This window comes from Polyodon spathula, chromosome 6 (genome assembly GCF_017654505.1).
Source record: "Polyodon spathula isolate WHYD16114869_AA chromosome 6, ASM1765450v1, whole genome shotgun sequence".
In the NCBI taxonomy this organism is placed as follows: domain Eukaryota; kingdom Metazoa; phylum Chordata; class Actinopteri; order Acipenseriformes; family Polyodontidae; genus Polyodon; species Polyodon spathula.
In genome coordinates, this window is record NC_054539.1 from 3,674,861 (window position 1) to 3,700,487 (window position 25,627).

A 25,627-nucleotide genomic window follows, 5' to 3' on the forward strand; every position below is an offset into this window, starting at 1 on the left:
GAGGAGCCAGAAACATAGCCTTGGAAACACAGCAATCACAGATTGTTTAAAGCATTTGGCTGTTTTGATTTTATACTTTTTTATACATTTTCATACATTGTCTTTGAATTATTTTGTTTTCATGGTTTTAAATAATACATTAGGGTGTTTACAATATAAATGCTTAATAGATGCTGTAAAGTGTATTAATAAGGCAGAATAGCATACAATGATGATAAATGGTAGTAACAATGTTTACAAATGGTTTATACATACTTTAATAGATTGTTCTAATACCCTCATTTGGAAAAGCTTCTATTAAGTAAACTTCCCAATCTACTGATTACATTAATCCCCCTTTTATATTGCAGTATTTGTTACATGGGAAACACATTGTTTGGAAGCAATCCCAGCACCCTTAGCAAGAAACAAGCAATTAAATCACAGCAGTTGTATTATTGGCCAGTGTGTGAAGAAGCAATGAGTGCATTTTACAAACGTGCTCACCTTCTTTTAAAATTAGTAATAAAGGGATCCACTGTAAGGCATCAACTCATATATGCATCTGTGATGCATGCACTACATTACTGAATCCTCAAGATTCCACTGTCATGTTTCTTTAATTAAAAGCTAGCAACAATTTATTTTATGTGTATTGTTGTTATCATTTCCATGAACACTGTGCCTGTATTGCATTTATTTCAAATATGATCCTGAACGCTTGGCCTCCATACTTTGATTTCCAATGCCAGTGTTATTTTATTTATTTATTTATTTATTTATTTATTTATTTATTCTGAGTGCCCAATTGTAACAGGTAAGAAAGCTGATGCTGAAAGGAGTTATCTGTGCTATCTATCAATAGCGGCCTTTTGTTTGCATCCCTTTGGAACTCAAAAGCAGGGCAGAAACATGTGTCCCTTTTATATAGTACTGTTACTACCTGGATAACAAGTCATGTGCATTCTCTTCAAACACAGAGAGTCTTACCACACTATTTCTGGAGCTATTCAAAAGACTGAGATGCAGTAAACTCAGCTCCTGTGCTGCTCCCTCTACGCTGGTCTTGAAAATATTGATTTTGAGGTAAAAGGAAATAAGGAGGTCATGAAATCTATAATTCATATAAGTAACACTATTGGAGAGATATTCTTTTTGCTGACAAAGTCTGTGCCTGTTATTCTGGTACTGGCACCACAGTTTGAATCTAGATCCAGTTTCCGTCATTCATATTTGTTTCGATTAGTGTTGACCTTTTACAAACACCAACTTCTTATAACAGAAAGTTGGCTGTTGAACAGCTTCATTGTCAAAAATCTTAATTGTGTTGTGTTTTGTCAATGATGAAGTCAAATTCAGCAGGTTGAGAAAAAGCTTAATGCATGTTTATGAAGACTCGAAGATAGATATTAAGACAATTATATCTAACAAACCAAATCATTTGATAGTGCTTATACTACCATAAGTGTTTTGTTTTTCAGATGTTGTATTTCCAAATCAATTAGAGCATTATTTCAGCTTGTAAAATAATCCTTACATCTGTAAGCCAGTGTCAGCTTCCTATTTTACAGCTGTAGAGATTGCTGTAAAAACAGTTCTTTAATACTCATACATGAGCACGCCCTAGAAGAATTACATCAAACACTCCCAGGGATCGCATCAACATCTGCAAGCCTTAATTAAGCTCTCACAAACAAGCAACTTCATATTGTACGCATTCTCTCACAGAATAGTCAATGCCACAAGCAACCATTAAAGCCTAATTATGTCATAACACCCTGGACAATGTTACTCTGCCAAAGAAATTTGAAAGTAATTGAAGTTATAGGAAGGGACAACTGTTTTGTTCATTGTCTTTACAGTCCATAACTAGTGTTTAGTGTGTATGGTACTGAACAGAAATCTGAAATGATTTAGTATGTAAGGATGGTGTAGCTCTTTATTTTATTTCATATGATATCCACATATCAATTGTAGATTCTAATATTAAGGGCTTTAAAACTAATAATTATAAAATGGCATAGTAAGTGTATTGCTATTTCAGTTAAGATGACTACTTTACTAGGCCATTTTTACTTGGGATTTGTCTTACAGTGGTACATTGTATTACTTCATAAAGCTTCATAAAAATGTCACTTGAAGGGAAAAAAAAAAATAGCCACTCAAAAGAAAAGTGCCATGGTCAGTGCGCCTTTCAAATGCAACCCTCTGTGACCAATTAGTGAGTGTTACTGCCATTTATGTGCTGTCATGTACAGTACCTTACCGACCACAGCAAGATTGAACTATAGCGATCAATACTAAACCTACATAATTTACTGTCATTCAGTACATTCCGGTCCAATGTGTGCGGAATGCATGTACCCTAAAGGAATGCGTTTGAAGGCATCGCCATATTCAGAATATTACATTTCGTACCTGTTAAATATCTGATTATGTGAGTTCTGTATGGTTTTCTATTGTTCTATAGGCTTAGATCAATACGAAGAAATAAAAAATAAAAGAAACATGATAGGATATTAAACATGGCATATCGTTACTTACTCTGTCACTTTAATTATAATAAAACATCAGTACTCTATTTTGTCTATTTAACAACAGGCATTTTATATACCTACTGGAAACAGCTATAAGGCATAGTTCTATTTAGTTGTCAATTTTGACAAAAAAAGTGTAGCATACAGTATTTCCGTGCATTTCCTGAAAGTAAACTGAGTGTAAGCATTCACATACCAATGAACTCGCACATGACATTTCATAAAAATCAAACCTCTCTCTGTGATGCATTTCATACTCTACTTATCTGCTGCATTTGTTTTAAGTGTGACTCTGAACTTACTTATTTAAACATTTCGTATTTAAGGTTGGGAGTTTATTTTTATTTTTTTGCAATGTAAAGACGTGAACCTACAACATTGCTTCTTAACCTGCAAAGCTGTAGTGCTGGAGTGACTTGCTCTTCCATTTACCATAATTATAGCTAACCTTGTCACCTACTGCACCACTGTGCTCCATCCCCCGACCCCCGCCCTGGGCAGTAACACAATACACCGTGCATATTTACTGGATGTCTGGACTGTATGTATTTTCTTTATCTTTCTAAGATACCAGTATTTAGATTTGTGTATTTCTTTTTTTTAATGTTCTAATGTGCTGAGCGTTAGAACATATTAGTTCATTCAAGTTGTATGGCCTAACTTAGGAATATTATTGAGATGTGCCAGACTACTGTAATTCTTTGAAAATAATGATTACCCTGTGTATAATGAGTCTGAAGATAAAAGATTAAAAAAAAAAAAAAAAACCTTCCACTACAAAAAGACACATTCTTATGGCTTCAGGGCAAGTAAAGAACGATATTATACTGTTCCTTTGGTACACCTAAATCCATTTTTTTATTTCATACCCTATGGCACAACAATTTATTTTGTATTATTATTATTACTCTGAAGGACTATATTAGCTTTAAGAGGTTAATTACAAACAAAGTGAGGAGTAAATTTTGTAATTATTTCGCCTCCAACATTTGAAAAGCGTAAAAGTGCTTTTTTTAAAATTTTGTTCTGTTACATAGTAATCTATATACAACATCAAGGTCACTGTTAAAACCAGATGAAACTGTTTAAAAGAAAATTGGTCACCGTGGACCTTAAGATGGGCTGCCGTGTGAGTAATACGCAACATAATGGCCAAAATGATTTGTGTGCAGTGGCAGATGCCTTTTATTGTTATTCTGAGGGTGTTGTGCTCAGACTTGCAGGCTTATGTAAAAACACAGCACTAATGCAAGCACATGTAATAAAATAACACGCTCCACCGAAGATGTTCAGCCTCAGGCCTCCAATCTACAGAGAGCACGTGGTTGGGGAAGGCACTGGTAATCTAGAACTGATTTTATTAGCGGCGTTCTTAATATTATTTTGTCTGAATGTAAGATTCGTTAAGGGTCAAAAACTGTGCCCTGTCTTGACATTCTCTAATATTACTGTGCTTATTAGAGATGGCGATGGCAAGTGTGGGCACCCTGAAAGCCTTCAGTGTTGCAGTATTGTATAAAATGACAAGCTTCCCCATAATCAAACCAACCCCTACATATTATTTAGTTAGCAACACCCTCTCTGAGAGGAGTTAAAAAAAAAAAATATATATAAAACATGATGAAATCAACAATAATTGAACTGATCTAATACTACTACTAGTCTTGTCTTATACTTTTCCAATGTTATTCCTCCCTGATACTTAGCTTAATATAGCCCTGGAAGTATGAGGAGGAAAAGTAGAAATACTATTAATGTGTAATGGTTATTCTTGTGCACTTCCCTTACAATGGAAGAAGAGGGGGATGTCCTCAATAGTCTTTGGGTCACAGTATGAACTGAAAATGGTAAAATAGAGAATATCAGTACTGCATGTAAATTCAAGCATATTAGCAGGCAATTAAAGCACAACAAAGGTCTGCCAATATGAGAGAGATGGCTGTGCCATCCCAATGAGTTCCTTTAGGTGAAACACATAATCTGGATATCTAGGTGTGTGTCAATTTAAGGGTTTAAAAAATGATATTGTTCCTGTGTCCTTGTACTTAAACTTCAAATCTAGTCTCTTCAGCAATGAAACAGCAGGGGGCAGGTGGGTGGGGGGGTGGTATACATTTATCCGTGCTTTTTAAAACTCAGATTAATTGATGTGTTTGATTCGTTGCAAATAGTTTCAAGGTTAATTTATATATATGTTGTGTATGTAATTCTAAATTAAGTGTGGAAAAACAAAAAGTTCATGATCCATATCATATTGCAGTTAAATATTAAAATAGTCCAGAATATAATGGTGAATGTAGATGTAACGCTCACGCAATGGCTCTGCACATACGCAAAAACGACAGATTCAACTTGCGTTGTGCAGTTTTAAAGCAGATTCGATGTGACAGAAAAGCTATGAAGCACTGGGAATAACAGAGCAGCATTTGCTCTAAATATAGCATGGTGCCATGTTGTAGTGTGTCTGCAACTGCTTCTATTAGCTTTTGATCTAAACTTATTAGGAACCATTGCTTATTTCATTTTATCAACCAATGCCTTCTGTCATTTTGTTTTTATCATTGTTGCTTCCTATCCCTTCTGCAAGAAAAAAAAAAGAAATAAAAAAGGCGAGTGAATCTAGGGAAAACTCAAACTACAGTACCAGCTGATAAAAGACAATGACAGACTTTCCAACTGTAGGTAACAATCATCCATTTTAATAAGCAACAATATATTTTAGAAAAGCAAGCGAGATACAGTAAAAAATTCCAAAAGTAACCTTAAAAATGAAACACAAATTAAGATTCTGAACCTAACTGAATGTATTCAGAAGAAATATAACATTATAATATTTTGCATACTAACTGTATATAAAAACTGCAGCAAAACCTTTAGAAACATACCAAATATCCTCCAAGTTGCAGATGCATTTAAAACAAACAAAAAAGAAAAAAATGTATTTTCCATTTAAGACAAAAGAGTACTTTTTAAACTGAGAAAAATATATCTCTTTTTTCTTAAAGAATGCAATTAGGTGTATTTAATCTCCAGCAACTTTGCATTCCCTATAATGGAACACAGCTGAAGCAAAGGCACTAAGCACATTTAAAGCATCCATTATAAAACTTTACACGCTGCTTTTCAGAATATATTAAGTCCAGAGCCATCCTATTTTAGCTTGCGTGTATATATCAGATGTTTTGAAGAGACATAAGCAATTAGAGGTTTGGAAAATAGCGCATATAATGCTCCATGGAGACAGGTTACAGCAATACCAAACAACTGCATTGTCCCCAGGTAGTACTGTGCACACAGTTATTGCTGCATGAGCAAGGTATTTTGCAGACTCCAACACAAATCCATGCAATTAAATACCATAGTTTTAAGTGAAGGAGACTGTATGAAAACCCAGGTGAGTGTAAGAGGTTTAAACCAGTGAGTGTAAGAGGTAGGTAGATAGACAGAACTGACAGGTACATGTTCTATCCACTAGAGTAGACCAACATATTGGCTAATGCCCTCAAAAGTGCATTCATAAGTGTACCTTGTATCAATCTGAGTGTTCTGTATTTATACATTATTCTCTGCATTGCATGTATGCTGGATGGAGAATTGTTTTGTGTCTATCAAACTGTCTGATCAGGTAAGACACATTGTTTTTTCCTGGATTTTGTCTGGGTCAGATATTAGCATGGACGTTGTGGTTGGGAGCTCATAATTGTAATCCTCTGTAGATCAAGATTGCGAATGAACAGTGAAGTAAATTACACTCAGTACAGTAGACAAACACAGGCGGATTGCATCAACAGGACTGGTTATTAAAATGGCCATAAGGGAGTACTGCCAGCTATTTGATCCAATTGGAGATAAGATGAGAACCACTTGCTGGTTAAACCCAGTGAGACTCAGCATGGAAAATAATACTGAGCCCTTGAGCATGCAAAGTAATATGAGAAGACACAAGATATCAATTTTTAAATTGTTCTTCTATTCTTGAAGCATGTTTTTTTTTTTTTTTTTTTTTAAAGGGATCTCAATCTTGTTTATTTGACACAAGAGCATGCCACATTGGTGATATAGTTTTCCACTTTGTTAGTAAATACATGTTAACATGTCTGTCTCTAGTGTGCCTTAACATACAATATCCAGCACTAGTTTGATTTAGTCATTCCGATTCTGTATAAATTTGAAAGGAATATGTGACTAAAAAGGATAATTTATTTCTAAAAACAAAAGCTGTTGTTGTGCTGCACATAAACCCACTGGTTCCTACACAGGAGACACTGTCTTCCTCAGATATTCAGTACTCACTTTGCCAGGATGGGTAAGTGCTGGGCTGGTATTGCTTGTTAATAAGATGATGCATTTGTTGTAGAAGCTTTGTGTACTTCGAGGGGCTGGGGCTGGAGCTTCAATTAGCTTCCTAATTCTCATCTTGCTTTTCAGATTGCAGTTACCACACAGACTTGCGGGTCTTAAAACAAAACCTTTGTTTTCAATCGGTATAAAATGACTACTCACCCAAGGCAGCTTTCGTTTTCATCTGACTCAGATGAAGAAATTCTCTTTCCTTCTGGCTGTCTTCCTTCAACAAATAATGCACCAAAAAAACTTTCAAATAAATCCATCCGTCCTGCTTCTCCTCAATATGACAATGCTTCTGCTTCAATCCCTGCTTATCCAGCTGTGCCCGCTGCCATTTCTCTTTGACGCACTAAATGCATTAAACCTAAGGACAATTCTCCAGTGCAATTTTTTTTTTTTACAAGGATTGGCCCATCGACAGACTTGTGAAAGTCTTTTCAAAAAGGATTGCCTATTGAAGCAGGGTGTGATCGGGCTGCTTTATTCATTTCATATTGCAATTCCATATCAGACGAGCCTGTCTTTCTTCCTAAAAAGACTCAACAGAGATCAAAACTAGTCAGATAATATGCCATGTTTGCCACTTTGCAAGCTTCACTCGCCTCTGATTCAGTATCTACAACCCCTCAGCTTTCAATTTCACTGATCCTTCCTCCCATTTGCGTTATCAGATTTTTAACAATATCAATCAACTAATTCATCCTCTATCCACCTCCATTCCTATAGGCAGCCATTACATCCTTATCAGTAGAGGACCAGCAATAGCGCTCGCCTCTCCCGCTTCTTCAGCTACACACACTCCTGTTCTCAAGCAGCCAATGTTGACTTTAGTGACCGCCTCTACTTCAGGATCCTCTGCTGTTTCAGTAGTTAATTGCACTTTCTCTCTCCTCAAATGAGATGCTATATTAGTGAAGGTAAAGACGTTAATTTAGTCTCGATTCTTGCAATGTTAGAATTTCTGGTTCATAGGGTAGTTAACTTTGGATAACTGTTTGTTACTCTAAAATCTTGGGATCTTCCACTGCGTAAAAAACTTCTCTTGGAGAATTGTGCTTGCATTTTCTGTTTTTTGCGATCTCCTCTGTGAAGTTTATACTCACCGACGACAAGAACGGGACTCATATTATTCAGCATTGTTGATCTCTTAGTCAAAAATGGCAGCACCACTTTTATGAGTATTATTAAGCTTTTTCAGCCAAAGCAGCTCGTTTAGCATTGGAGAATAAACTGATTACTGGTCTCAATTCGATCATGATCTTTAATAGATTCTTCTATGCTAAGAATTGAGACGGATGTAATAATTGTAATAATAATCGTTAGTTAAAATATCTGCTCACCGTGTTTTGTCTGTATAGTCCGTTTTGTTTGTCTCTTTTGTTTTGGCGAATGTGCCTTGTCCTGTATTTTTGTTTGTTACAACCTTTTAATTTTCTGTTCTGCTTATTTATTAAATGCTGAGCGAAAGCATTCGCTCAGCTCCACCAAACTCCACCTCTCTTGTTGTTCATTTCCTGGCTCTGGTCTGACGCCACCCACTCCGGCCGTCTTTGTGACAAAGACCCATCAAACATTCCGGTGCTGGACAGCTTTGCAATAATTTCAATTCCTCAATCTGCATTTCCAAAGGATTTCATTTTTTTTGTTTTATTTTTTTAAATATGTATAGTTTTGTGATGATGCTCATTCAGGCTCCACCTGCCCTCTTTCATCTAAATGACATACACTTTCTCCTTATACCTCCTCCATCAGCCTCTCCAGCTGAAGCACTCTTAGAACTCATGTCTCTCTTCTCAGCAGTCGGAGTCTCCCTCTCACAGGGGAAAACTATCAGTTCAGTTCACACTCTTGAGTTCCTAGGAATAACTTTAGATACTATTCTATTCGAAGGCCGTCTGCCTCCAGATAAATTGGAACGCATTCTCTCTCTCATTCAATTCTTACAGATCTCTCTCCTACTGCACTGGAATGACCTTTCTCTGTTTTATGATAACTTCAATGCTACTCCTCATGACCTCTCACTTCATACGGATGCTTCTTCTATCAGTTTGGTAGTATTCTTTTAATAATGGTTCTCAGATGTCTGGCCCCAGTATAGCCTATTCTTGTTGCAGCCGATCTTTGAGGCTCACTTTGGCAGAAAAATCTATATTAATCTTTTGTGACAATCAATCTGCTGTTCATATCAATAAAGGCTGTTCCTCTTCCCCTATAATTCTGCAACTTCTTCACTGGTTAGTCTGGATTTCAGTTATCAATAATTTTATTTTGAAGCCCAACACTTTCCAGGTGTCACTAATAACTCTTTCTTGTTTACAGATCGTGCAATTCAGACGTCCGACTCCCTCAGCTCAAACTTTTCCTCCTACATTCAATGAACTGGTTTTCAACTAAATTCATCTTCTGTTTCAGCTCATTCTCAAGCCGTACTTCCTACCCAATTCTCGATTAATTCCATATAGGTGCAGCAACATCAGCAGCCAAAGTTAAAATCAACCAGTCCTACCTCATCACTGGAGTCTTACATTCACTCTTCTTTCCGTGATAGTATTTCTGCTCAACAAGTATTGCTAGAGTGGGGGCCATCTCTCCACCAGGACCACCAGAGGTTTCTTTTCACAAAGGCAGGGATTTTTCTCTCTACCGAGTGGTTAGATTAGTTAATAAAATAAAATAAATTTGTTCGCAAGGCTTTCCATGTGACCTTGGAGCATCTGCCGAGCCTGACCTCTCTCGACTAGACAACTTTGTTGTCTTTGTTCTAGTAGTCCCTTACGCAAGCCCGGTTCCTGCCTCGTGAAATTTAAATAATAGACTGGCTGCCACATTGAGAACTGACACAAAAAATGTCAACTTAAATTGAAAGATTGCAGCATAAGATGACTGAATATTGGACTTTCTCTGTGTACAATTGACATAGTCCAAAAAGTAGACACAAAACCTATACCTGGATGCAATCCAATTTGGACAGCCATTGCAGCTCAATATGGGTCATGTTATTTTACAGTGCTAAAGTGCTACTGTGGCAATATTGGTGAAATCATTTTAATTGAACTGAGGCATTATGATGTACGTTTTTAAATCCAGAAAAGAATGGAACCCTAAATTAAATCCAAAACTGCATTTTTTGTACCTCAAATATGTGTCATGCTTCTATGAAACAAAATAGGCAGGAAGAAAAATAAATCTTTCAAAGTAGATGATGTTACACTTTTGAAACCATTGTTTACCCTGTGAAAAGTAAAAACTGAGTCACTGCATTATGCAGGCTCAATTAATTAACGGTGGGCATTAGTCATTGATGCAGTTTGCCATTCACTATTTGAGAGTCTGAAACATAATTCTGAATGGGCTTTAGTCTACTACTTCAATGCAAATTTATCAGCATAGTTAGTGACAAGTCTTGAGAAAGAATATTCTAGGTATACATAGAAAAATGTATTGCATACATACCCATCTAAAAATGTTTTAACATTTCCCATGCCTGTTAATTTGATGACACATTGACTTTAAACTCCAAAAGCCCCGGTGATCACAAAGGATTACATATCCAGTTGCTCAGTGAACCGGAATACAGAAGGTTCATGGTAGCATCTCATAGAAAGGGGCGTCTGTAGAAGAGCTTTGCTTATTAAAGCAAATCAGAGGCTCCATTGAGAATGAAGCATCTGTGTGAGACAGATGATTCCATGAGCATAAATATTGCATTATGAGGAAAATATTTCCTTGCTACTTGAACTGAATAAATGACAGCCGGTGTGAATGTGTGAATGGGTAAGTGTAACCTCAAAAGCTCTACATGAATACCAATTGTTAACACACAGGGGCTTCCATATCTCTACAAAAGAAAGTGTCTTTACTGAAAAAAGAAGTAGTCTTGGTACTGCACATTACTTGTAGGAATGAAGGTCACGTTGTCAGAAGTAACTTCCACCAGAATGTGATAGAAGACTGACAATTAAGATCAAAGGTGCTGACTCACCCCTTCGCATGATCATTGGGTCGAAGGGTTATGATGTGCAACACATACTGTATAAAGAATACAACCCAGCCTGATCTTTTAGAGCAAATGGGAGTAAATTAAGTGAAGTCAAGATTTTTTTTTATTGATTTACTTAATATCACCCTTAACTTGCTCCCTGGCTAGATACACACAATTAGTATGAGAAAAAAAAAAAATAAATAAATAAAAACATTTAACTTTACGATAAAACAAACCAAAAAAAAAGCCACACAAGTCCTATGTTTCTTGACAGCTGGCACAAATCATTCTCAGCATGTGTTCTTGCTACTTACAATGTGTAGCTGTAGGTAGTCTCCGAGCCCAGAAGAACTGTCCACCCGCACCAAAACAGCATCTTTCAATTGGGTGCTAAATCCTACAGCCAGCCTGTCAGCACGAGTGCTTGGCCGGTCGTTGGGGGGCCATGTGTAAGTGATCAGTCCACCTCCTCGACCAAAAATGTATGTAGTTCCAGCTGAAATGAAAAAAAAAAAACCTTTAACCCTTTCAGACGAATACAATATAATACAAATCTATTTTTAGATAGAGCAATATATTTTCTCATACTCGTCTTTCTCAACTCATTACTCATTCATATATGTATGTATGTTGAGAAAGACGAGTGTGAGAAAGCAGTCTGGCAGCTGTGTTCTGGAAAAGCTGAAGCCTCTGAGTTTAGTGGCAAGTAGACCAGCACACAAGGAAAATACAGAGTTGCTGATACATGCATTTATAACCTCTCTTGATTATTGTACCTTTTAACCAACCCCTTGTGGTAAACAGTAACAGCAAGTGAAACAAACAAATAAATAAATAAATTATGTTAAACCTGTTGTTTCGTAATTAAAGTGACATATGAAGAAAAACGATCAACAGAAATTGGCAATTAAGGTCACAGTTGCAGTATAAGGTTTATGTTCACAGAGGAACAAAGCATATCTTTCTTCTCATGCCTCAGAAATAGCCATAGTTTATTCGATGAAAATGGTAAGCAAGTCATGACTGGGTCATCCTGCACAGTGAAGCACAACGCAACAAATAAATTCAGGCAGACTTTTATGTGCCTAAGGTTTATCAGCTTGTGACAAGAGGAGATAACTAATGGAAGCTAGCAAGAAAAAAACTCACCAGTCACGTCATAACAGTGCAGGTATCCTGCATTATCTACAAAGACAACATCTCATTTTAGAGTTTTTTTTTTTTTTTTTTTTACATAAGCTTGCCCTGCCCTCATCCCCGAATACTTCAACAGCCACGTCATTGCAAATAAATCCAAGTTTACTGTACAGTGTAACAACACTTACTTATTTTTTGACTGCATGTTTTTTGCTTAAAATATATATTTTCATTTATGTGAACTGATTAACAAGAATCTCATTACAGATTTTGATGGCAGGAAAACAAATTAGTGTGATTTCTTATGTCATTTATTAAATGTGTGAAGATCTGGAAAAATCTGCTACATCTTTTTTTATTCTAGGTACAATTGAGTGGATTAAACATGTGACCATTCTAATCTCAAACAATGCAGAAGCAAGTCAGTCCGGTACTCACAGCACAGACATGTCAAGCCTTTTTGTTGTCTTGTCTTGTTTGTTTTTTGTTTACCTCACAACTTTGTAAAACGTAAGCCGGTATGCACTAAAGCGATATCACAGCATTGATCGAGAAAGCACCCTGTATTTTTTCTTCTTTAATACGACTGTTATTGACGTTCAAATTAATTTGAAAGGTGTTATCAATAATACTGTACGACGTGGTACAATTTCATACAAGTAGAGTTGAATGGAGACCAAGGCTCTCCATTAATATTTCCACAAATGCACACACTCAATATTTGCTACACAGTAACACTGATTTCATTACTTTTCACAGAGGCCTCTTTTAAATGCTTCAGCCTTTATCTTTGTGGATGAAAAGCTCTTTACTGATGTTGGTAATAAAGGACGTCCTAGCCTGCTCTATTCTAATATGAATCACTTACTGTACAGTAGAGGAAATGGAAATTACAATAACCACAAAAAAATCTGTATCTGTACACATGGGCAGTTACAGTGGGTGGTGCAGGAGAATGTTTTAGCCTTTCACCTTTGGAGGCCTTGTTCTGACAGCACTCTGTCTCTGTAGTGCACACATGTAGTGGTCAGAATCATGTGGGGATAAAAAAAGCACAACAAAATATGGACTTTTAATTGTAAGCAATTGTGCTTGACTGCTTTCTGGCTTTTTTTCACGGAAGAGTATACAGAGATGTTCCTTCTTCTCCTCCTTTATATGACTACTCTAGAAATCTTAGAAATAGTCCCAGATAGGGTGATTGGACATCCCAGTTTAGTCAGAACTGTCCAAGTTTTCAGCCATTTCCTCTAGCATGACACACTCTAAATACCTTTTGTCAAAATAACATAAACAAAAGCTTTTAGTTCATGGCACCTGCAGTTAAAACTAAATAAAATAAAAAGCAAGGTACTAGGGTAATCAAGAACATTATATTCCTCAGTGTGCCATGTGTTTTCATTTCCTTTGTTTATTCAATATGAATCTACGGTTGTGTCTAACTCGGTAATTTCATAGATGTTCAGTTCTGGCTGGATTTATAAGTAGAGCCTGGTGCAGTGAGTAAAGAAAGAGAGAAAGAAAAATGCCAAAATGTAATGTATTTTTAATGATTTAATGTATTAAATTATTATTATTATTATTATTATTATTTTATTATTATTATTATTATTATTATTATTATTATTATTATTATAATATAAAAGTAGCAATACATCTATATAACACACTATAGCAAGTTCAACTAATTAGCCACAATTTATACACCTGGGAGTCTACTGAAAGTAGCTAGCTGCTTAAAAATAAAATGCTAAGAGTGAGAGGATGGCTATTTAAATATCCATTAAATAGCCTATATTTAAATGGTTTAATTAGTTGTATCAATTATTTAACAATGTGTCCCGGTTTTGAGCTTTGAAAATCTGGTCACCCTACCCCCAGATAATCCAGAGCCTAATTAAATCAAATCATTTGAAGCAAATTGGGGGATTTGACAAGTCAGCGGAACCCTTCTGCTGTATAATAGTGTTTACTGGGAGACGGAAATAACAACATTAGTTTTTGGCTTTTACATTCTGTGAGATAATTGAGTTCCTCACAAATTAAAAAACTTCAAAACAACCTATTCTGGGAGTGAATGTAGAGTGTGCAAAAAATGTGTTAACAGTCATATTCGACACTAAGAGAATACCTGCACATTATTATTATTATTATTATTATTATTATTATTATTATTATTATTATTATTATTATTATTATTAAGATTTATACAAGAAACAGTGGAGCACATTTATCATAAAAAAAAAAATAAAAAATGTTGTGTATTACCAGTAACAAAGAACGTAGACCTGTCTTTGAGTTCCCTAAATTAACATTGTAAGTCACTCTTTGTTACTTGACATGCATTTTCCCTTGGACCAAAAATTGTGCAAATTATACTTTGGAGAAAAACACCGACTGTAGATAAATTACTTTTGCCCCCCTAGTTTAAAGCTCACTATAAAAAGCATTCAAAGTAAAACCAAAGAAAACAAAACAAGACCAAGCTCATCTTTTCCTAAAATGATTGACTACCATGTAGCTTAGGAGCAATTTCTATATAAAACGCTGCACTGGTTGCAGTATCTATCCACTGATCTGTGCAGCAAACCTGTCCACATGACTAGTTCACTGGCAAAGACTCATGGGATTGCAGTGCACTCTGTGAAAAATAAGCATGCTAAGTCTGGAATTGTTGGCGGCTTATTTAATTGTGCTCCCTGTGTGATTCACTTTTGTATTCTTTATTTCTGCTCAAACTAAAGGCAAGGCAATGTTCTAAAAAGAAAAACAACTTTGATAGTTAAAACAATATGTTTGTAATATAAACAGGTTGCAGAGTAAACCACAGAAGAATAATACGATTATAAATCATTTTGACTACAAGTGCAATGCTCCCCTTTTACTGTATGTGTCGCAGGGTTAGTACAGGACAATAAATGTTTCTGCTTCCTTGCTTCTCAATATGACCACTTGCACAATAGCAATAACTATAACGGCATTCCTCACTCTATTTTCTATGTTCTTTACCTTTGAAGGCAACTGCAACAAGACTGCAATATTTGGTAACATCACTCTTCCTCTGCTTTGTGTTAGCTTTCATTAGCTCCTCTACTCTCAGTAGTGCTATGTTTTCTAGCTCCAAGCCCCAAGCCACTAAATAGCTGTTAGTGTGAAGCACCAGCACGGCACAATTAAGCAGTTTCATTAAAAGTGCATTTACGTGATCCGACAACATTTGTTCCTCTGATGACATTTGGTTGTAAAGCACAGCTAACAATTACCAGTACTGGATTTTTAATACCAGGAGGATTTGACAGCCTAATTAAAAAAAAAAAAAAAAAAAAAAAAAAATATATATATATATATATATATATATATATATATATATATATATATATATATATATATATATATATATATATATATAAAACACAGATACATGTTCTTAAATTCATATTGTTTGTTCATTGATATCTGGGGTTTTAATGAATGTTGATACATCGTTGACACCAGCAGTTTCCACAGACCAGGCTTTTAAAATTACCTCATAAATCTACTGTCTAACAAAACCACTGTTGTCACTGTTCTGTTTGTCTTGTTAATTTCCAAAACCCTGTAGCCTCTCTTATGGTCTCAAGGTTCCAGGATGTTGCAAGTTATCCTTAGTATTATATATTTGCATGAATGTTTGTGATCCTTAACAAATATATTTTAAAAAATTTAGCACAATAAAGAGGGACCTGTATAACATTAATAAGAGGTAGGAATGTGGATTTTCTTAACTGCTGTTAAGCACTTCTACAATGTAAACATTGGTTAAATGTCCATATGCTGCACTAATACATGAATGCTGTATAGATAATAAACCCAATTATTTCCAATATTCAACTAACAGTTTAGTTTTTTTTTGTTTTGCTTTCTTAATTATTACATATACAAAATCAGCAAATCACAGTTATAAAAGTGTCAGAATTCCAGGTCATTCTATGCTGTGTATAGCTGTGAACCCATGCGCTTAACACAATTCTAAACAACAACACTGTTTCTGCACTTATTTTATAATAAGCTAATATGTAGCATGTAGATAAGATTATACACGTGTCATTCTTTAGTCCAACCTACATAAGATGGTATCTCATATACAGTACAGTAATAGTCATCATGACCATTTTTGTTCCAGCTAATTATACAGTACTGCAGTGTTATATATGTTTCCTGTCAGAGTTTGCTCCTAGTTATGGATCTGTTGTTGTCATACGATATACTCCTAGTGATACGACTGTTCTGTTGGCAGCTATTTATTTGATGACTGCACTGGTATTTGTGCTAATACTGTTGCCTTCCAGATAGACTCATTGAGAAGCGCCAGAAGGACTGTGCTTGGGCATGTTGAGTAATGCAAAACAGTGAATTCGAAATCAGCACTAGTAAATTCTAAAAAATTCGACTCATTATCAAATGCAACTATGTGCTGTTTGGGTTTGTTATTAAAATGAAAGGCAATTGAAATAAATAAAAAAAAAATAAAAAAAAAACATTAAACTCTTCCTCTAATCACAAATTCTGTCATCTGTAAATTACCTCTGTGGTCAATCATGAAGCACATTTTCCTGAGACATTCATGACATAATTAACAAGCTAATCACAGTTTAATAGGATTAAATTTCTAGGTGAAGCCTAGGTTTGATGCCACTAAATGAACCATGGAATCTCTGCTAAACAGACTATTAACATCTTAAATATGTTTCTTCATCCAAAATGCATTAAAACAATCAAGCAACAAAACAAGAACTGACTATCCCAAGTTCACATACTACACTCCTTTCGTTCTTCAATGCTAACTGGATGCCCTTTCCTGAAACTACATTGACTTGTATTCTCTTTCCGAAAAAGTTCTGTAAAAATATAGGCAGCCAATTCTCAGACCTCTGTTACAGGAGGCAAAATATTTTCCTAGTCATTCATGGGGTTTCCATGCAGGTTTTTTTTTTTTTTTTAACTCAAGACATTTACACAAGAAAAATGTTCCGTGTAAAATGCTTTTTTGGGTTTCCATTCACTCTGTTTATTTTACTTGAGTAAACCAGGTTTTTCACCTGACGTCATGCAAATGAATGGGAAAGGTGGGGACTGATATGTAAATTAGCTATGTGTAAAGTACTCGTGCTGTTTTTAAAAATTACTAGTGACATTTTGTAAAACTGTGGTTTCCATGTGCAGAGAACTGGTACACGAGTGTATGAAACCTGCTGAAATAAAGCAAAATGGCTGTTTAATAATGTGTTTTACTGCTCTTGCCCAAATTGTTTTTCAAATGTCATTAGTAGTGAATATTGTTTCAACTAACGTATCTTACGACTCATTATTAAAAATAAACTCAGAGGTATAAAATGAAACTGACCACACATATTGCAGATCACTATGGCTGAAAACCGGCATATATATATTTATATATATATATATATATATATATATATATATATAATACCCCCTTTTATTCAGGCTATACAGCATATAGGGGATCAGGTGATGCTGCATATACTACCCTGGCTTAGAAACCCTACCCGTCCAGACGGCTGACAGCTTCTGATGAAGCATTCCACACTACGCTTGGGCAAATACAGGTAGTGGGCACTTAAAAGGGAGGTGGCAGATACTGATGAAACAGAATGAAGTGCCTTAATTCGTTCCCAAAATTGCCACTGCCTGCTGTATCCTGCACAAACTCTTTTCAACAGAAGAGGAAGGTTACAGTCTCACGAGAAAAAAAAAGCCGCACAAAAACAATCCTAAAATAAGCGCAACCCATGTTAGAGTGGGTGTTTATGCAAATTATAACCAGCGACTCTCAAAAAACAAGCCCAATTCCGCTTGTTATAAGCAGACTTGACAACTGTGAAGGTTACCTCAGCCGCCAGTTTCAATTGGACAGCAGCGATCTGAGGAGGCTCGTGCTGTAAGAGATTCAAGTTGTGTTGGATTTACCGTTGTGTTACATGTTAATGACGCAAACAAATAAAACACAATCAATACATTTATTTAGAGTTTTACTTGGTCAGTTCTGAGAGGGCATCAACAACTTGTTGGATGTTGTTGTGCTGTTTTGGGTGATCGAGCTGGCTCATGACATCCAATTCATCAATTATATTTATTAACGTGGAGGGCAGACACGTGTTGTCTTTGGACATAGCTGGGATCAAAAAAAAAAAAGGAAGGGAATTCATTCAGTTACATTTAAGCAGCTCACTTGTACTTTGTGTTTAACTTTAGCGTAGTTTTTAAAGCAAGGGTATTCTCAAACAGCTGCTTTAATACAATAAGAAGGGCATAACGCAGTTCATGGTAAGTGGTTTTATACAGAACTGTAAACCCACAAGAGATCTACAACATGTCAGTTCAGACATAGCCAAAAACAAAAACAAAACAAAAAAAAGCCACCCGCATTATCAATAAGGTGAACTACATCACTACTAATTATAAAATCGCCCTTCAGCCATTATTATCTGCTGTCTTGGAATCCACAATAACAACTAACCTGCTCCCTGGCAATATTTATAGTTAAAGATAAACACACTCATTAACATTTACACCTGAAATGTGGGTTTCCATGCAAGGCTGGGTGTGGATTTTCCCGTGTGTTTCGTCATTTACACGAGTAAATGAGATTTACCCTATCCTTCTCTTTGGCCGTTTTTTTTGGCCACAAACCTGATTTACATGAGTAATTCTCCCAAACGTGCAAATGCATCATCATTTCACATGTAAATTCACCCGCATGGAAACCCCATGAATCCTGATAATAACTCGTCTCTCAAAGCTGACAAAAAAGTCAACAAAACACTTTCCCTATGTCAATCTTTTCTTCAAGAAAAAAAAAAGCTTTTAATTAATAATGTATTATATTCATAGATTTTTATTCATGAAAGGCACATTTCAGTCAAGGTTAAAATTATTAAAAAAAAAAAAAAAAAAAAAAAAAAGATCCAGACCCGATTAACAGCATACGGTTCTCAATAAAACAGCAGTTCATTCAGTATCTAGGTCCACACAAAAGCTTCTCTCAAAGAACAAAATCCAGGGATCTACATCTATTACCCTAGCAGCTCAATAACAATGTCCTTAGCCACCATTCTCCTTGGAAACAATTAGGAAGTTAGCTCTATCATGTGCTAGGCAACTTCCTTGATCTATGTGTTACTGACGTAAGTTTGTTATCTAAAAAAAAATTGCCATCACTACATTGCACCGTTTACTAAATATTAACTTATTTGAATTCAATTCAATCTGTAAATGTCACAGCATGCATATTTGAAAGAGACCATTAACCTTATGTAAAATCTCTGAATTTAAGTTCATGTGCTAAAAAAACAAACAACAAAAAAAGGTAATGAATTGTACTGATTACAGGTCAATAGTGTAATCAATTGGGTAGCTTATTAAATTGTTAATTAATGAATTAGACACCTACCGTAGGCACATGTACAGTATATCCCATTAAAACTAAGTGGGTATCCATATATATATATATATATATGTGTGTGTGTGTGTGTGTGTGTGTGTGTGTGTGTGTGTGTGTGTGTGTAAGCTTGACTATGCATAATGCAAATGTAATTTATTTGTTCCATGCAATACTAGTTATGGACTATTTTTTCTTAACATTTTAGCAACATGTGACGTTGTTAATATAAATTCACCTAACCAACTGAAAAATGTAAAATGGAATTATTAAATCAGAGAAGCATATACTATTCTCATACAATATATAATATAGTCCTGGAAGTTTGTGCATCATTTATGTTTTACTGTATTAACATGGCAACATATATATTACAGTATGTACAGCATGGCTTTCATTAAACAATTTGCAGCAGTTTAATAGCAAGAGAGACATGATTATACATTAAGGTTAAGTGGAGAAATCATTTTGAGTTGTTTATTATTTTTGGAAATGTATTTTCAAACTGGAGCAAAAACTTCAACTGGTTGTCATGGCAAACCAGAAAAAAAAAAAAAAAAAAAAAAAAAAAAAAACCCTCTGTGGAATGCACCTTTTCTTAAGATATCCCCAGTAGAGACACCACAGCATAGCAGGTGCGTGTGTACAAGAGCAAAACACACCAATGATCACGGCTTAGCATTTTATATCTAAGACAAAAAAAGTCTTCTTTTAACTCATGCCTTTTTGCTTTAGATGGCTATCCATCTATGGCTATCCGCTATGGCGATGGCTTTCCACACCCACTCCCCGTTATATCTATGGGTCCCTCGATATATAGTGGATTTATATTGGACCACGACACTGGCGATATATCGAGTGGGTGGTATATATATATCTATACATGCCGTATTACTTCAATTTGGCGCCGCCCTCGTATTAAAGACGCCCTTGTATTGACACCGCAGTCATATATCAGCTTTATAAGGCCGCCCTCAAATATACGCTGCTGTTAATAAAGAAACAGTAAAGGATTTACTACTAAAAAAACACACATGCTAAAGAACTAAAAACTGACTAGTATGTACATGTAAAGTCCCTGAAGAGACAGGAGCATCAATCTAGTACGTAAATTACAAACTAATGTACACACACATATTAAGCACATTTTATTTTATGTTAGTACAGTTCTGAAAGAAAATCCAAGATAAACTGCATACAGAACAGCAGTCCTTCTGAAGTTCTTATATGTGGTTTTGTCGTTTTGTTTTTAGTTCATGTAATTCCCATACCCAATCCCATACAAATAAAAACAGTGTGCTTACTATTTATGAGAAGATTTAGTTTCAGTTTCTCTTTTAGAGAAATTACAAACATATATATGGACAGAAATCAAGCTGACATTGGTGCAGAAAACTGCCACACCAGCATTGTCCTGGCCCTTAACAACCAATACCCACTCCTGATTCTTTGGTACAGCACTCCCCTGACCTTCCAAATCCCCACCTAATAGGCTCTTGGTAATAACTGTCACCGATAAATGGACTGCAGTCAAAGTAGGCTAACCACACACGCTGCTACATACAGGTAGACTACCGTATTATAGAAAATATGCAATCTCATAAATCATATAATAAAATATTGTAGCTTTGGAAAATCTTAGTATTATTAAGTCATTTAGATCAATTTAAGCCACTGCGACTGTTTAAATTATATATATGCAATTGAAATAATACTATATATATATATATATATATATATATATATATATATATATATATATATATATATACACACACACACACACTTATTATTATGAATCTCCAATTATTTTACCCATGATTTTTTCCCAGTATGAAATGCCCAATTAATATTATTAAAGAAACAGTCTAAGCCAGATCCCACCTCCCCAACCCCAGGAGTGCCAAAGCCAATGCGGCACCCCCATGGAACCCCCAGCGCAGACCAGCTGCATTGCACGACCAGGATTCGAACTTGCGATCTCTAGTTGTATGACTTACCTCGCACACCATGCAGCACTGCTTTTACGAGGTGAGCCTATCGGGGACCCTGTACAGAGATATTCTGTTACCTGCTACCAGCTAAACCTTGTTAAACAGATTTTTTTTTGGAAAAGCTGACATACTGTACGACAACTGAACCTCTACATCTTTATTAACTGCAGTGGAGGCATGAAATTGTATTATCTGAGAGTAGAACCAAACCTTATGATGTCTAGGAAATGTATAGTTTACTGTGTAGAAGAAGAAGAAGAAGAAGAAGAAGAAGAAGAAGAAGAAGAAGAAGAAGAAGAAGAAGAAGAAGAAGATTTTCTGGTACCAGGGAGAACTGCAAGTACATTCAAATGCAGTTTGCAGAGCGTCTGTCACCAATCAATGGCAAACTGGATTTCCATTGTCTATAAGACCAACAGTTTAGAAAGCACTCAAACAGTTTTTTCCATCGACTGACTGTGCATGTTAACGGTATGTAAATAGGGACTGAATAAAACATGAATGCTGCGGCTGCTTCTCAAAAGACAGCAAATTGCTAATTAATTATAATTTTATCTGGCACAGATTGCTTACCAATATTTTTCTAAGTAATTACCTTCCTGGTTTGTATAGTAGTTCATTGTTTACATGTCTTCAACAGATAATTAAGCGTTAAGTCATTTACCAAGATGGATTGATGAAGAAATTAGAGATCTGCTTTGTGTCAAAGAACCCAGGAAACTTCCACTACACACAATTCACACAGCAAACCCTAAACAACCCTTTGTCAATGTGAAAGAGCCCTGTCATTCTGACTACTTGTGACTTCAGCTGGATTCAAACCCAGACCTTAGATGTGAAAGGCCAATGCATTATCCACTTAACTTCCTCCTGATGACTCTTTTCATGTCAGCTCCAAACAATGACCCAGCAACCTGCTATACAAATTATTCTGAAGAAAATCTCATTTACACAGCAGGTGCAGAGGCATCTTTTTCCCCCATCGTTTACAACAATTTAAAAATATTGTATTTTGTTTTTGAAAGGAGAAAAACAGCTGTTACTTTTACATAACTAGAACAATGTAATTTAGTGTTATTCATGATCTCTCAAGCACCCTCAATTTGTATGTTTCTGGAGAAACATCCCCTTCCATGACATGGGTTAACTAAACACTGGAGTTAAACGCTTTGAAAATATGTTCTAGGGTTTTTCCTAAATCAGTAGCCTCCGAGAGGATCAACTTACTTAAAGATAACAGATTAAAAAAAAAATAACTGTAGAGGATCCTCTTCAATAGTGCTTAGCAAATAAAAACAACTTTAATGTGCAAATGGTTATTCAGATTTTTTTCAATGGCCTGTAATTGCTTTGATCAGCTTTCCCCATACTGTAAAAATGATCAGCATTCACTTGAACCACTATTCCTTCCAAAGCTAACTGGAATGTGCCTGGCATGTTGCTCTGAAACATCAAGAGGATATTAGTTCAATACATCTCTCCAATACGCTTCCTACCAACACCACGGAAAAAAAGAAAAAAAAAATCTCGGTTCCATTTGAAATAGAGCACTCTGTTTTATCCTATTGGGAAACATATGGTTATAGTAATTTTAGCTGGACTGCACCAAAGCGAAGTGTAATATACAGAGATTATAATACGAAAGACCTTTCTGGGCTCAGGAGAACTCCCAAAGCCTCCAGTAAAAGTACACTTTTTGTGTGTTTGCTTTTTGCTATAAAACTAGCCAAGGCTACATTTTAATACTGACTGTCTAGATTACAGTGATAAGGTACTAAATATAATGGATAGTTATTTAATGTTCATTACTCTAATATTCTCCTGCACATCATTTCATCAGAAGAAACAAAGATATCAAACACGATTAGAGTCACAAGTTGTGCTCTGCCTGATCTAGTTACAGTTTATCTTCCATCATTAAATGTATTTTCTATCCACAGACGTTTCCCTAAGCGGCAATTAAAAATTAATAGATCACAAGATAGCATTCTCATAAATGAATAATAAACAAAAGATACACACAGGAAAGGAAAGGGAAATGAAACAGAGAGTTAACATACAGCGTATCTCCTGTAAGCCAAGGAGAAACATACTTCTCTTTGGTCTAATAACAATACAAAATGGGAAGTTCTGTTTTTGTGCTTCTAACCAGGTATGAGGGTACTGTAACAGGGATAACACCTCCTCTGTCTTTTAACAGTAGTGGGGTGCTAGAGGAACAGGCAGGGCTGTGTCAATTAGAAGCTTAGTACAGTTATAGCTCCCAATTAGGTATCCACGTGGCTTGAAGAAACTGGCATTTTGAAAAGTGGCTACATCATCATTCTGCCTCTGCAATCTTATTAAATCCCATCCTGGTTAGAGACATCTCAGTCAGTCGTCCTATTGCAATGCATTCAATCATTTACAACATTCCAAACAACCATTGTCATTCAAGACTAAACTCTATGTGAAAATTGTGATGTATAGTAGCTCACACCTAATGCCTCCCCCAGTAATATTTTACTGTGGCCCTCTCATACAGGGGCTGCCCTTGGTGCCAAATTGTGCAGTGGTGAAGTGGACCCACTGGTCCAACGGGCGCTAGACTGAAAAAAAAAAAAACTTGCCAGGCCACAAAAAATGAAAGGCACGAGACGACAGTGAACTTATCTAAACATTACCCCACTCATGGGAGTATAAGTAGCAAGAAGCTAATTCAATGACAAGCAATCACACATCGGGTCATTTGAATGACTGTTTCATCTTCAAGGTCTGTGAAAGCTAGTGTTTAATCCAGTAAGCATTACATTTCCTTGGCACAATCCAGTTTGAATGCTATACTTTGAATGAAGAGCCCCAGATTGTCTATAGTTTGTCTTTTGATTTCCCTCCACTGTTCTGCCTGATAAACTCCTGGTGAGCCAGTTAAATTATGCTGTGTGTTTTAAATTCACTAGGAGTGTCACCATTACATTTTTAATTATCTCATTCTTGTGCTTTATCTTATTGCTGCCTTTAGCACATACACTCACAATCCAGGAACAATTGAAACTCAAGGGGAATGTATCTGAGAACTGGAAAAGTTAACAGAGAGGTAGGGGAATAAATTCAGAATGTGGGTCACTTTAGGAAATCAGCATTTTCTTAAACGGCTATGGTCAAAAGTTTAGCATCACATAGAATTTGAGAATTGAGACATAATTACAAACTATATATATAAATATATATATATATATATATATATATATATATATATATATATATATATATATATATATATATATATATATATAGTATGAGATATATTTTAGATGCTTTATTTAACATCATGTAACTAAATAAACAAAAAAAAAAAAAAAATGATATTGCAAAAGTCTACTCCGGAAGCCATAATACAGTTGCCGCCACCTAATCGGGATACTGTTAATCGGGATTGCTGCTTAAATGGGATACAACTCTGGCAGATGGTACTTTCCAATGCTATTTATGTTGTTTAATTGGGACGCCACTTTGTTTAATTGGGATACAGTATTTTCAAATGATAAACAGAGATTATCAGAGCAACACAGGTCACTTAGCACAGTGCAGTGAGTACGTGATTGCACTGTGACTTGTGTAAATTGCGTATACCACGTTGAATTCTTGAAGAAGGAGGAGTCTCCTATGGTTTCTCAGGCTGCTGTTGCAAAGAAAGTTGGCGTGTCAACATCGCAGGTGCAATTAGTTTTGTTTAGGAATAAATTTTTTTTTAAAAATTTAAAAAAAAACATTGATTTGTTTTTTAAATGATGTATTTAACATTTAATCACAATGTGATGTGCTTTCATTCCTTTTCTTTTCATTAAGAAACACACAAGTTTTAGTGCTCCTTACTCGTGCATATTATTACACCTTCTTTTTTGCGCGCAGTATGGGTTTCTTTTACCACGCAGTATTTCAGGTAATTAACCACTGTTTAGTGCATGAGGCCCTTTATCTTGTTATTCTTTAAACCTGCGTAAGATGCAACTATATATCAGAAATATTCTGAATATATTGCTGCCACTAGTTCAGATGAAGTTTTACTGGTCAGATACAGGGTTAAGGAAAAACTGTACAGGAATCTTAACAGTGTGAATGTCCTAACAAAAATATGTCATGGTTCAGGTATCACTTGGTGAAAAGAAGGAAATATCGTCTGAGCAGTAATGCATTATAGATGCAATGGGGCCAAATCTGTGCTGAGGATATT

The 25,627-nt window shown here is 35.6% G+C and overlaps 1 protein-coding gene across 28 annotated transcripts in view; it reads right to left on the reverse strand.

Moving 5' to 3' along the window:
- Positions 1-25,627, reverse strand: part of LOC121316704 (neurexin-1-like) — a 442,910-nt gene that overhangs the window by 149,329 nt on the left and 267,954 nt on the right. For all 28 annotated transcript variants that reach the window (XM_041251791.1, XM_041251800.1, XM_041251794.1 and 25 more), the window contains one exon: positions 11,160-11,341. In XM_041251791.1, coding sequence (XP_041107725.1) covers positions 11,160-11,341 — 182 coding nt within the window. The remainder of the gene's footprint in view (positions 1-11,159; positions 11,342-25,627) is intronic.